Source organism: Quercus suber, unplaced genomic scaffold (genome assembly GCF_002906115.3).
Source record: "Quercus suber isolate HL8 unplaced genomic scaffold, Cork oak 2.0 scaffold_7, whole genome shotgun sequence".
Taxonomy (NCBI): Eukaryota; Viridiplantae; Streptophyta; class Magnoliopsida; order Fagales; family Fagaceae; genus Quercus; species Quercus suber.
This window is the reverse complement of record NW_027069473.1, coordinates 3,292,847-3,307,702: the sequence shown is the minus strand read 5'-3', so window position 1 is coordinate 3,307,702 and position 14,856 is coordinate 3,292,847. Positions and strand designations below refer to the sequence as shown.

At 34.1% G+C, this 14,856-nt stretch overlaps 2 protein-coding genes across 2 annotated transcripts; one reads left to right on the top strand and one right to left on the bottom strand.

Annotated features, from left to right (window-relative positions):
• The first annotated feature begins 966 nt into the window (after window positions 1–966).
• LOC111992184 (transcription factor GTE3, chloroplastic) lies at window positions 967–9,527 on the top strand. The gene is made up of 5 exons (XM_024024019.2): window positions 967–2,964; window positions 3,061–3,106; window positions 3,226–3,339; window positions 3,467–3,543; window positions 9,145–9,527. Exons 1-4 carry the CDS (start codon window positions 1,474–1,476, stop codon window positions 3,514–3,516), a joined length of 1,701 nt encoding a protein of 566 aa, XP_023879787.1. The 5' UTR covers window positions 967–1,473; the 3' UTR covers window positions 3,517–3,543; window positions 9,145–9,527.
• Window positions 9,528–10,294: 767 nt separating this feature from the next.
• Window positions 10,295–13,709, bottom strand: LOC111992185 (malate dehydrogenase, mitochondrial). The gene is made up of 7 exons (XM_024024020.2): window positions 13,321–13,709; window positions 12,794–12,967; window positions 12,413–12,581; window positions 12,000–12,061; window positions 11,722–11,843; window positions 11,521–11,638; window positions 10,295–10,712 (listed from the first exon to the last, which is right to left on the bottom strand). The coding sequence occupies exons 1-7, from the start codon at window positions 13,591–13,593 to the stop codon at window positions 10,572–10,574; spliced, it is 1,059 nt and encodes a 352-aa protein (XP_023879788.1). The 5' UTR covers window positions 13,594–13,709; the 3' UTR covers window positions 10,295–10,571.
• Window positions 13,710–14,856: the final 1,147 nt, after the last annotated feature.

Below are 14,856 nucleotides of genomic sequence, written 5' to 3'. Positions count from 1 at the left end.
AGCCAACACTAGGGTTAGACGATTTTGGGTGCCTAATACATTCCCAAGACCGTATCTTAACTCTGAACCCATATCTCTGGTAGTAAGATAAAAAAAAAGTCCTTCCTCGAGAAGACACTATATATATGGTTCCTACGCCATTGTAAAACTAGGTGGCGACTCTCCATTGGGTCCACACTAGTGAGAGAGACGAATGGTTTTCTAGTGATAGACTCCTTTCGCTACAAATATGAGAGAGGCAAGAAATAAGAGGAGAGTAGAAGAGATAAATTTGAAGAGAACTCAACTTTTGAAAAGTCGAGTTTCAAATGAGGTTATATATCCTCCAATAACTTTCAAATTAACTTGGTTGGCAAAATGAGTTACAAAAATGCATTATTTTGCCATTTTGGCCACGCATTCATGTAAGGCACAGGATAGTAATGAAATAAAAACTAAACTCTTCCTCTTTTCTTAGTTAGAATAGCCTTGGCAAAGTAATTTTTACATGAAAAGAACATTCATCTAATAAAAACAACTTTGAGTGAGATTTAAGGTTCTTAATATATCTAATAATATTTGGTATTAAGATCCATACACGATCTAATGATATGAATTATAGAAAAAAGAAAGATGGTAAAGAAAAAACAGAAAGAACCAAAAATATAGCTCACTCGAAAATATATATATATATATATATAAAGGGAAATGAATCACAAGGATTCTACTTAAAATATATATATAAAAAAATAAAATAAAAAATCCGTAATTTTGAGAAAATACAAAAAAAAAAAAAAATGAATGACTGATAGACTGATAGAGTAAGTACTTAAAAATAAAAATAAATTTAGAGATTTTAGTGACTTTATTTACATGTTTACTTTGTAAATTAAAAATAAAAAATAAAAAAAATAAAAAAAAATAAAAAAATATATGAGAAGAGAGAGAGAGAGAAAGAGGTCGGTGGTATCGGGTGACGGCCAGCGCCCTAATGTAAACATAACATTAACATGTTAATGTTAATGTTAATGTTAACCTGAGAAAGGCAGAAACAGGAGAGTCGGTCTGACGTGGCATTGACCAATGTTGTCATGTATCGCTCCGGACCGTCGCCCCAGCAGCGCGTGTGCTTTCAACCTCAGTCAGTCCCTCAGAGCAGAATAGAGTAAACTATTCTTCAGTCACAGTCGCAGAGCGAGCGAGCGAAGCAAGAAAGTGTGAGAGTGAGATTGAGAGAGAGAGAGAGAGAGAGAGAGAGAGAGAGCCTTCCTTCCTCTCTTCAAGTAATTTCAAACCCTCTTTCTCTTTATTTTCCTTTCCATTTTTCACTCTTCTTTTCTACTCAAAAACCCTAATAAATAAAATAAAACTTTTCTTCTTTAACCACCAATTCCCCTAAATCCTGGGGATTTTAAAGGATCTCCTCCTCCTATTATTTCCGAAACCCTAAAGCTGCTGCTTTGTTTGGTTCGGAATTAATTAGGGTATGTATGTATGGCTTCAGGTGCATTAGGCGGTGACGAAGCCAGAGACAAGAAGCGTCGTTGGGAAGATGGCAACAAGGTCTATTCCCGAAAAGCCCCTAAGAAGCCCAAGAATTCCCACAATGTCCCCAAAACCAAAACCAAACCCAAACCCAAAACCCTAACCCTAACCGACGATAACAACTACTCCGCTTCCCCGCCTCGTGATGCTTCCGACGACGACTCGTCCAGCCACATTGGGAATGTCTTCCGCCGGATTCCCTTGAATTCGATAAGGAAGAGTGAGGTTAGAGAGCTTAAGAGGAAGCTAGTCACTGAGCTAGAACAAGTTAGAGGCTTTATCAAGAAGCTTCTAGCTAAGGAGCAGGAGCAGCGAAGGACCGTTCCTAACGCACCGAATCCCAATAATGTAAAGAAGAAGATGAAGAAGTTGAAGTCCAATGTTGTTGAATTGGATTGGCATTTGAGTCCTGTGTTTAAGACCTGTAGTGATTTGCTAACGAAATTGATGAAGCATAAGTTTGGTTGGGTGTTTAATAAGCCAGTGGATGTGAAGGGTTTGGGGCTTCATGATTACCATACCATTGTAAAGCATCCAATGGATTTGGGAACAGTGAAGACTAGGCTTGATAAGAATTGGTATAAATCGCCTAGAGAGTTTGCAGAGGATGTGAGACTCACGTTTAGTAATGCCATGTTGTATAACCCGAAAGGGCAGGATGTTCACATCATGGCTGAGCAGTTGTCCAAGATATACGAAGATCAATGGAAGCCGATAGAGGCCGAGATTAATCACACTAGGAGAGTTGAAACCACTCGCAATGCAGGTTTACCAACACCCACTTCAAGAAAGACTCCAATGCTCAATCGAGCTGAAATGCGTCGTGATGCAGCTTTGCCAACACCCACTTCTAGAAAAACACCAATGCTGCCTCGAGCACATGCTCCGGCTCCGGCTCCGGCTCCGGCTCCACCTGCGCTTCTGCCTTCTCCTCCTCCTCCTCCTCCTCCTCCTGTGGAGATGAGGACTTTGGAAAGGTCGGAATCTCGGACAATGACTGAGGAGCCCAAGTCAAAACCTCCTGGTTATGGTCAGTTGGGTAGAACCTCAATTCCAAAGAAACCTAAAGCTAAGGATCCTGACAAAAGGGATATGACTTATGAGGAGAAGCAGAGGCTCAGCTCAAGCCTTCAGAGTTTGCCTTCAGAGAAACTAGATAACATTGTCCAGATTATCAAGAAGAGGCATTCGGCACTTTTTCAACAAGATGATGAGATTGAAGTGGACATAGCCAGTGTTGATCCCGAAACACTTTGGGAACTAGATAGATTTGTGACCAACTACAAAAAGAGTTTGAGCAAGAATAAGAGAAAAACAGAGCCAGAGCCAGAGCCAGAACCAGAACCAGAGCTAGAGCCAGAGCCAGAACCAGAGCCAGAGCCAGAGCCAGAGCCAGAGCCAGAGCCAGAGGGAGAAACTGATCATGCTATGCCAGAGACAGTGAGACCATGAATTGCTTATTATTTCTCTCTCTTACTTTCTTTACTACATGAAAGTGTTGTTGGCTAATGCAAATTCGTGCTATTATCTTTGCAGAATCTGGCACCAGCCATTGCAGAGGCAACAAAAGAAACTGAAACAGGTAAAATTCTCAAAATCACAAAGATTGGTGATTCTTTTGTTTGAATTTACCATTGGGTTTCGAGGAAAATCTAATTTTCATGTGCTGATATCATTCAAAACCTGCTGGATTGTAACCAGTTGAAAACAATGTTACGGAATTCACCCCTGTTCAAGAAGAAAGGCAAGGTGATAATGTGAGTGGATCAAGTAGTTCCAGCGGTTCAAGCAGTGGCTCTGGATCATCTTCAAGTGGTAAATACTAATTAGTTCAATGTCGGCTGTTACCACATATCATCATATGGCCACGTTTGATTTTGATTATAGTGCCATCTAAGCCCATCTATAGATTAATTAATTTGCTCTGATATTTTGCATGCAGATTCTGACACTGATAGTTCCTCTGCATCTGGCTCTGATGCAGATCATTAATCTTGAACTTAAGATGTTCCAGTAGAGGTAGGAAACATTATTCTTACTTTTCTTAGTTATTGACCATCATTGATTTCCTCAATTTGCATGACTTATGATAATATTGCCATTCAAGTTCTATTATATCTTTTCACCCTTAAAACTTGATGGTTCAGTCAGTGTCCACCAGTCCATTATGGGATATCATTTAAAACATGAATAGACATTGCATGGTGGTATAAAGTATAAACATGCTATTATTGTGTGAAGACCTTGTATGCCAGTTGTTTGGTTGGAGCTGAATTAATAAAGCTTCTTTTTTGAGTCTGAAACAATTGGAATAGCATGGTGACTTGCCAATTGTCATAGAAAATGACCAAACTTGTCAGAATAGGCAAAAAGATCTACTGGATTAGTAAATTAACAAATCGCTTTCAAGCTATGCATAGGTTTCCAGGATGTTTGTAGACCAAGTGTCCCAGAGATGCTTGGAAAGCACATCAGAAACTTTAGGTTTACTTCTCAGTTTCTTTTCTAGTTACTTTTCTAATACTCATGAGAGAGAGAGAGAGAGAGAGCTGATTCATGTCATCATTTTAATTTTCTTGTTTTTTACTCGTAGTTTGTTTCTCAATTTTGCCCATATTTTACACGAATTGATTTGTTCTTGATGTGCATTTAATTGACGTAAAATTTAGTATTTTACTTTCCATTACTTGTCTTTAAGTTCTACTATGATGAATTTTTGAATGAATTTATTATGCTTCTTGTTATTTGTAAATACTATTAAAAGATGAATTGTTTGCTTGAATTTTTTTTATTCTTTACTGTTCTAAGATATGATTTTAATACTTGTATAAAGATTCCATGGTATTTATGAGCATTTAGCCAGAAAACAGATGCCCTGGAGCTGAAATTTTTTCCTTCTTCCTTTTTGTGTCTTCTTTTTTTGTGGGAGGGGGGTGTGGCAATGTTTATAGTTGATATTTTATTGAGATAAACGTTAATTTAGGCTCTGCCCTTTAGTAAAATATGTACTATATAATATATTACACTCATTGATATCTTGTTCCTATGTCAAATCCTATTGTATCTTTAAAAAAGGGTTCGTTGTTTTGCTTGAAAACATTACCAAAAAGTGAAAAGATATATAGTGGATATATTAAATGCTTATTTAATTAATTTTTGATAACTATCTTATGAAATTATTATTTTGAATGGGTATATCTTATGAGATTATGCTAAGATACCGTACCTATACTATTACATTGGAATATGGTAAAAGAAATCATTAATATGTAGCTTTTTTTTGTCGTTAAAATCTGTAGCATTCCACTATGTATGCCTATTTATGTTTTTCTTTCATTTCCCTTTGTATGCAAATTTTTAAAACAATTTTTAAAATTTTGAATCAAATGAAACATGTACATATTTTGTGCTGTATATTTTTTCCCAGCATAATATTAACTATGCTCTGCTCATGATACATATATGGGATTGAGGTAACACTTTAATCACAGTTAAGGGAGCCCATGGGCTAGGCTAGGTCACCAAATTCATGCTTAGCCAGCACCATGTGGTAACACTTAAATTGCTGCCATGAGCCGGCCCAGCTCAAGGTCCTTGCTTTTCTCAACACACAGCTTTTGTGACAGTGAGATGTGCTGGATCCAGCCCAGCCTAACTTTACAAATGCATTTGTACTTCTAATTTGTAGATTTTGTGGCTCTTTTCAGCACAAAAAGAGTAGTATTTCCTTGATTATTCAAGGTCGTAGCTTCAAACCACACATTAGGCTCTGTATAATTTATAGAGACACTTGTATTATCCTAGTAGAACTTAATCAAGAATCATGTCAATTAAAAAAAAAAAATCAACAATATACTTAAAATTGAATGGAAAAATAGATAGTAAAAATGAAATAACAAAAATTACATTAAGCTACATGACAAATGCATATAATGTAAGTTTTTATCAAAAACCAAAAATTAAAATATATTAGGTTATGTTTGGTAATATTTTTTGTTTTCTATTTTCAAAAACTCGTTTTTGGGAATATAAAGAAAAAACAATTTTCTTGTATTTTTGAAATCAAAAACATATTTAGTTAATTGAAAATAAAAAGATAGTTTTTTGAAGAAACAATAGAAAATACTAAAATATATTGTTACTAGGATTTGAACGTTAATGCTAACTTATTAAATGGGACAAATTCATTAAATTAAATACGTGTTTTTATTGACTTTTGAAAATTAGAAACTGAAAACAGCCTTTTGCATGTTTTCAGTTTCTTTTACAAATTGAGTTTTGAGAATAGTTTTTGTTTTTTGCCCGCCAAACAAGTTTTTTAGTCTCAAAAATAGAAAATTGTTTTTGAAAACAGAAAATAATGGGAAAAAATAGTTACCAAACATAGCCTTATAATTTAATTTAAAATGCATAATGAAACTACTTTTAAGTGAATTTTAGTTCACTTAATTGGTACAATCTATTGTCTTTGAAATTGTATACTTACATTTTATTTCATAGTACTAGCATGATATGTATGAGCCAACTTTATTTTTTGTTTTTTTGGGATAACTGGATAAGTATGGCCCAACTTTTATTGTTAAAACAAGCAATTATTGTAGATTATTAAAATATAGAAAATAAATAATGAAGCTTTTTCTAAAATTCAAGAAACTGTTGATAGTAGAACTATGATTGGATTAGAATTTTCAAAACTTTTCAAAAATTTGGTAATAGAGTTTCTCTTAGAGCAACTATGTTAATTTTTTAAAAATACATATAGTATCGCATGACATAAGGGTTAAAAAAACTAATAAAAAAAAAAGAAGAGGCCATCTAGTGCAACCACATCATTAGGACACAACTTTGATTTATAATATATAATTTTATTGTGAATAATTTGATGATAATGATTAAATGACTACTTATTATATAATTTCAAAATTCGCATATAGTATACCAAATCTCTCATGGTTAACAAGGATGGGTCTTTTGAGTTTAGATAATTTAACACGGAAGAACTTTTTTCTGTTTAGAGGTTTTGGTCATAAATTACGTCAGTTTCTGTAACTTTTAGTTAATAGAGACTTAATGAGGGATTTTTTCCATGCACCGTAGTTTTTTTTTTTTTGGCAAGTTGTTTTTAATTTGAAACCACCCACAATAATGGGGAAGTTATGTAATTTATCCAAGTCTTGAATTGGTAGTTACCACTTAGAGCAATGAGAGAGTAATCACTTGGCGTAAAGAAAAAATAGCCACTTGAGATAACTATGACTTTTAGGATCTGACTTTTATTATATCCTTAATATTTAAGAAAATAAATATTTAAATGAACAATGGGCCAAATCAGTCCATTCATGAGTATACTTGAGCCTGATTGAGCCCCATGGGCTTAAGGTTTTGGTCCAAGCCCAAAGAACTTTGGGATATGCTGACCTGGCCGGACAGGCCACTAGGTGCATTGCCTCCCCAATTAATGTGCCTATGCTCTCACTTATGATAGGTTTCTTGCAAAATGTTGAGTTTGAATGTGAATTACCCAGTCCTCTTGACATGAAGGAATTAGGTAACAGTTTTAGTCCAAGCATGATATATATATATATATATATATATTCGATAGTCACAATGAGGAAGGAGGGATTTGAACTTTAGAAGTCTCAATTAGAAACATCAGGAGGTGTCAGTTGAGCTACAAGGCTCTTGGTAGTCCGAGCATGATTTGAATAGGAGAAAATAGTGGAAAAAATATATGCATTTGATCTCAATTAGTTCATTGAAGATCCATAGCTAGGTTTTGTTGTTTTTGTTGTCTTTTTAGTTCAAGCAAGTTATCAATCTATAGGGAAAAATTCAATAAAAAAAGAAGAGCAAAATGAAGAAAAAAAGAAGGAAAGAATTTTTCAACATGAGGATAAATATGGAAATCTGTTTGGTAAACTTACTTTGGATTATGTTCCTTTTTGGTTCAATTAAAAACTTATTATATAAAAGTTCTTGGGATTATCTTCCTTTTTGGATTATGGTTTTTATTAAAAACTATTTTTAGCGCTTAAATCTTATTCTGTAAAACATAAGCTATAGCGTCTATAATTCGAAGTACATGAATGGCTTGACTTAGTGCAGATAAAGTCTTTAATTGTCAAATTTTAGGTTTTAATGGAGTGCATCAAATCCATATCTTGGTTTCATTGAGGTTGCTTCTCAAAAAAAAAAAAAACAAAACAAAACAAAACAAAAGCTTTCATTGATGTTGGATGTAATTCGTTAATCCTAGCTTGTCTTTGTTCTTGGTATTATGTGAGCCAACTTCCCCCCAATTACATATTTATACAAGTATTTTCCGTTTACAGGGATCTAGGGAGCAACTTTTGTGCCTTCTTATCTCTGAAAGTTGAGCTTTTCTCAATTTGTAAGGTTGTTAATATTTCCAAATTTTCCATAGCAATAGGCTAGAATCTTGACAAATTTTTTGGCCAAGAGACAATGTCTTTTTTACCCCCAAAAAAATCCAATGAACTGCAAAATCATTCTTACACTTCTGCCAACTTTCATCCAAAAACTTCAACTTCTAGGGAAAATTACCTGGGCCAATGGTTTTTAAAATTACTAAACTGCAGAGCTTTGGAAGATTATTCTGCTTATACTTCAAAAATTAAGATGTTGCAAACTACAATTTTCCTTTCTCAGGGTAGTATCTAAACTGATTATTTTCTGTATTTGAGCTCCAATTGCATCAGAACTGAAGTCCCTGGGTTTTTTTTTTTTTCCTATGACTTTGTCAGTTTATGTGAAAGTATAAATTTGCTAATGAGTGTTTTCCCAAGGTTGTTCTCTGCAGTGAAATGTGTAATATGTTGCAGAAAGCGTTAAAAGAATGTTCACTGTGTTTATTTTCCCTCGAACTTAGATTGAAAAGCATTAGCACAGTTTGAATTCCCTCTTGTTGGAATGTACATTGGCTATCCACTCCACTGGCATGCGTAACAAACCTCCAAAACTTTACTACCATGGCATAAAATTCACTTCAAAACCACTTTCTACTGTATCCTCACAATTCATGCTGCCTTCCACCTCCACTGCTACAACATTTCCCCTCTTTAAGTTCTTATTAGCCAACCTGATACCTATCAAAAAAAAAAAAAAAAAACATTTCCCCGCTAATTTCTCCTTTATTTTAGATAGAGGTGCAAGCTGCTGAAAATTTTTTTTGTAGTGTAAGGAAAAATCTTTAATAAGATACCAAAAACGATATTCATTGATATTTAAAGATTTTTCTGATTGAAATCTTGTACCACCACCATAATGCTACTGCTATTTTTCTAGAACTAATTCCTAGATTTAATATTTCCTTGTTCCAAGGTCTTCAATGTTCCCTTGTTAGGAAGATTTTATCAATGAAACCTCTGTTTTCCAGTTTTATCTTCGATTTGTCAAAAGCTATCTACATAATATGTCATTACTTAATTTTCTTGTTATCTTGGTTTTGGAAATCTTAAGTCTTTGAAATTTTAGATTTTTTTTGTTTTATAGAGTGGGGGGTGCGTGTGATCAGTACCAGTTTTGACATAATGAAACCCAAAGTTAGCAAGCTCACTAATTTTGCTGCAGTTGTTAACAAGCTTACTAATTTTTCTGCAGATGTAAATTAATCTGCAATTGTGGCACCTGACAATTCTTGAGAATGCATAGGATATGGTGGAGCTGCTTTGGTTTACGGCTGCTTTGCCTTTTGTTTTGAATATTTAAGGTGTATGACGTGCAGCTTACATCTATAGGTGGTTCCTTGTAACCTTTTTTTGTCTTTTTCTTCTGTGGTGGTTCTGTTTTTTTTATCCATTTTGTATGATAACGTTGGATATTGTAATGACAGAGGGAACCTTTTTGCCCGGCAAAAAGGTTCATTGCCACCAACTGCTAGACACCCCCGATTTTAGAATGCTGATGCTAGGTTTTTATGCTAGGTTTTTCCTGTTTGTCCTTTCAACAATGCAATGCAATGCAACAAAAGTTGGTCAAGTTAACTTGAGAATGGTCAAAACAGGTCAGATGTGTTCTAAATCAGCCTGTATGTGGTTACAAATAGTTTAAGTTTAAAATGTAATAAGGTTTCAAAATTGGTTAGAAGTAGCCAATATCTCGCAGAATTGCATTTAAAAATATAGGTCTTTGCATTTAGCAATAAATTAATTAATTAATTATACAGATCTTTGCACACATCTCCTTTTCGGCCTCTATTTAATTGGTTGGTTTTTACCCTCTTTTGAGTCGATCAGTAACACACAAATGTCTGAACCATAGGATTCTAGTTGCTACATTTTAGTTGAGCTCAATCAAGATTGTTTCCAAATATGGCACTTAGGTGCCGTTTGGATTCCGTTTGCGTTTGCACATTTTGCATTTTCTCTTCTTTTTTTTTTTTCTTTTTTTTTTTTTTTGTCCTTTTTCAGCACTTATAAACAGTAACCACGTGATTACACTGTAAAAAACAAAAAACAAAGTTACTGAAGATAGTTACTGTTCATGCAGTGTTATAGAACTTACAACCACTTTATTAAAAAAAAAAAAAATTTAAATGATTCTCTTAACACTATTTTTATATTTAAAAATTATTTTGCTAGTGTTTTTAGTTTCAGTAAAAAAAAGTTATATTCAAACAGACCCTTAGTTTCAACACTGCCGGATCTTTGCTTTTTTTTTAAAAGCAAGTTCTACTTTGTTTTTCACATTTAGAGTAAATGAGATCATCGTTTCTCAAATTCCAAACCAAGAACAGGTGACAATCTACAGATCAAATTAACCCATGCAAATAGCATATCCGTAATCAATAATTATGAGTAAGATGAATAATCATCCCCAACTAATTGGATAAAGTTCACAGCTATCCCTGCCTTAACATGTCACTGGGAATTATTGATGGAATCTTTGCTTTATAAAAAGCCTACCAAAAGAGCAAAGCCGGTGCCACTTGGAGCAACAAATACAACACTAAAGATAACAAAAGCAAAATTTCGCTGACTTTTCTCATTGAGTGGACACACAACGCCAGCCACAAATAATATAGGCATCTAACTCTGGTTGGCAAACTTGATACCCTTCTCAATAGATGACAGGAGTTCGGGTTTCAGGCTTTCCAAGGTTTCTTTTTCATAGTCTGAGAGAGGACCTAGCCCTAGAACCTCCTCCACACCGGTCTTTCCAAGTCTCACCTGCAAAAATAGAATTTTTTTTCTTTTTATTAAAAAAAGTTTTAGTGCAAATGACCATAAAGCCTTATTTGCACTTGCGCTGTTTCCAATATCAACGGGACAAGAAAAAGAACTAGAAATAATAAATACATTAAATGTGTTCCCGTGCATCAGATTGATGTTACTAAGTAAATATCTGACCAGACCAACAAAATAAGAATGATTCATAACTCAACAGAAAGGAGCAAAACATATATGAAAACAATGAGTCAATGACATTATTCCTCTAATTTTTTACAGCTCTGTTAAGCAGAAAAATACAACGAGACAAGCCTCAAAATTTACTAGGTAAAAAAAAAAGGACAGACTAGCTGCTCAATGCACACAAAAGTTCAAAATGGCAAGCTTTGTTTGTAACAGTCCCGAGTAAAATGAAGCTGTTTCAAATCATTAATTTGACCCAAAACATTACTTATATCCAAAAGACAAAAAATTGACCCTAGCATTTATAATCAGCAATGCACAGTATTGACCCCAGGACCTTACCTCCACCTAGCAATTGCCAAGTGAAGACAGTGCTAGTTGAGCAAGAGCTCATTGCATCAAGTTACAGATAAAAAGTCCAAAAACTTTTTTACATTTTTTATTTTACTGATGAGTTACATTTGGGTTTTGACCCCGCAACATCTCTCCATCCATCCATGTAGAGAGTGCCATTTAAACCAAAGCTCATTAGTAACAAAAATTAAAAAGAACTAATGATAAGCGTGCATAGAAATAAGCAAAGACCCATAAAAATTAGTATAAAAAATGAGTTCAGGTTAATCACCTTGGATGCAAAGAAAGGAAGCTCAGTGACATTTGATTGCACATATGAACATTCCACTACGTCTGGAACTCCATTAAGTCCCTTTAGACAAGCATCAGCAAATATGGCTCCAGCATAGCTACAAGAAAAATGGGTAAGTTAGTCCAGAATAACTAAATATCGATAGAAAATACAAATGGATGGGTATCAATCAAGACTTACGCCATTGACAATGTCGCAGATCCCTTTCCGGCCTTTGCTTCCACAACTTCTGTTCCTCCATCTTGAGTTCTCTTGGTAAGAGCCTTGATATCTTCATCCGACAAATTGGCTTTTGGTGTGGCCTATTAAAACAAAGCCTCAAATTAGCAAATTCTCCATCAACAATAGAGCAGCAAACCAGATTTTACAAGAAAAAAATAATATTATCTAATATTCAATGGAAGAGATACAATTCAATAGAAGAGATCATGAGGAAGATTGAGGGGCAAAGGAAGTACTTGAGAAAATAGTGGGAGAATAGTTATGCCAGCATGGCCACCAATAACTGGTACATTAACCTCTGCAAATAAATACAAAAACTCAGGTCAGCAGAGGAGCTACACACACACACACACACACACATATAAGTTCCTTACATCTGAAGGAAAGTAAAAATTGAAGGATAAAGAGTTCACAACCAAAAATCAACTCTTAAAATATAAAACTCATGTTTAAGACTCAATGAAAATGAAATCCTTAACTCAAAGGAGCCTTAATATAAGCATATTGCCTTGTTGAACTGAGTTTTAATTCTTTAGAAAAGCAAACAGAAGTATGATTTACAACTTTCAATTCTTTACATTATTTTTTTTAGCAACCAAACACAGAGTTAAGACAAAAAACAAGAACTAATTACAAGTAGTAGGTATACCTGCAACGTTCACATTTGCTTTTCCAGCATAGAACGTCTTAGCCCTAACCACATCAAGGGTAGTCACACCAAACAATCTCTTCTCATCATACGTTCCTGCTTTCTTGAAAACCTCAGCAGCAATGGGAACCGTTGAGTTCACGGGGTTGCTTATCATATTAACAAGGGCCTGTTCTCACACATCAAATCAATGAAACATTCATTCTAGAACAAGAACACGAACACAGTAGAAAAAAAAAAAAACATTTTACTTAAGGAAGGTCATATTATAATGAGATTCTCATTTTGAAAAAAGTAAAAGGGTGGGTTTGCATTTCTACAAAAGTGCCAGCAATTTACAAGTGAAATGGGAAATTAAAAAAAATGCAGAGAGAGACTGACATGAGGGCAGTATTTGGCAATAGCAGTGCAGAGAGATTTGACGATGCCGGCATTGATGTTGAAGAGATCATCACGGGTCATACCGGGCTTTCTGGGGACACCAGCCGGGATGATAACAACATCCGCTCCCTCCAAAGCTTTTCCCAGATGCTCTTCACCCGCATATCCACACACCTTTTTTTTAATATCAAATTCAGTTTAAATGTTAATCACACTGACCATATGTTACACAATTCACAATAAAATATTACCAATCTGAAGAAGAAGAAAAATAATATATGTTCTGAGAGTGAGAGTGAGAAAATCAACAAGTAATCTGTTTTCATTTTGTGTGTCTAGGATCATTATTTTCTTTTACTTTTTCTTCCTTTAAAGAACCAAAAAAAAAAAAGAGAGAAATTCTCAGGAACACAGATGTAAAGTTAAATCCAGTTTAGGGCTAAAACTAGTCTGAAAAAATCCGAGATCGGTAGAAAACGAAACCGTAGAAATGAAAGAGAGAGAGAGAGAGAGAGAGAGAGAGTGACCTCAGATCTGGTGTTGATGTGGCTAACATCGGCGGCAACACCGGGGGTGCCAGCGATATCGTAGAGGGAGAGCTTAGAAACGAGAGGGTTGAGCTTCATGAGCAAAGCCAGAGGCTGGCCGATCCCACCGGCGGCGCCCAAAACGGCGACCTTGCGCTCAGGGACAGAGTCCGATGAGTATGCGCGAGCACACACATAAGTACTGCTACTGCTACTGCTTCTGCTACTTCTGGCTATGGCAGATTGTACGGATCTCACGAGGGAAGTCCTCATTTTTCCACACAAACAGATGAGAGATGAGAGATGAAACTTTTTTTTGTTTGGCGAAATGAATGTGAGGTTAACTTCAGACTTCAGTGCTACTCTCTTTCGAGGACTCCGTCTGTCAGTTCTTTTTATGGAGAGGGTTTTGGCCTATAAATTTTTTTTTTTCTTTTTTTCTTTTTTCTATTTGCTACTACGTTTAGTAATACTTTTTATGTAATTTTTAAAAATATCTCTAAGTTAAAAAGTATGTAAAAATATATGTATTGTTATTTAAATATAAAAAATTATTATTTAAATAATTATAACAAACTGGCTTTGTTTTCTAAATATGAAATGAAATATTTAATTTTTAATATATTACTTCTATTATATTTTTATATTTTTATAAATTAACAATATTACAAATAAAATTTTTCTCATACCTAATTTCATAACTTATTTATTTGTGTAATTGTAAGTGATCGACAAAAAATAATAAATTCATGTAAGCAAAAATTGTCTAGTCATAAAATTAGACATGAGATCATTATTTCAATGCATTTGGCCTAACTTATTTATTTTTCGTTTTTGTCTTTTTGTCTCAATTTTTTTTTTTTCAAATAACCTAACTTTTAATAATAAATTAATTTTTAAATTTTTTGCCATGTGGTATATAAAAAAAAATTAGCATAAAAAAATTATATATTTTAAATTTTTAATAGATAAGATATTGCAAATAGAGTGTTCCCTAATGCAGTGGTAAATTGGTAATTAACCTTTTTAAGAAATATATCATAGACATTATGGTAAATTAACCTGGCAATGCATGCATCACCTCGTTGGGCTTTTGTTTGACTCTTAGAGAGAACCAACTTATTATATAGACAGAGCTGAAAAATGTTTTCAGTTGTGGGCGTTTTTTAGTGGGTCCCATACATTGTTTACAGGAGCTGCAAGTACTTTATTCAACAACAAAAAAAAATTAAAACTGAGTCTTATGGTACTATTCACACATTTAAAAATTATTTTGCTATAGTGTTTTCAATTTTCAATTTTCTAGTTGCAATTGATGAAATTTTCAATCTCATCAATATTCATTTCAACTTTCTTATATTTTTAAAAGGTGAAATTATAATATCTTAATAATTACTACATTTGATGTTAATATTAACCACAATTACTTGCTATCAATATTGTTATGGTGTTGCCAAGGGTATTGTAGTTCAAATAATTAACACCTCCTAGTATTTTCAATGGAGATATCTAAAATTAAAATCTCTCATTTCCTCT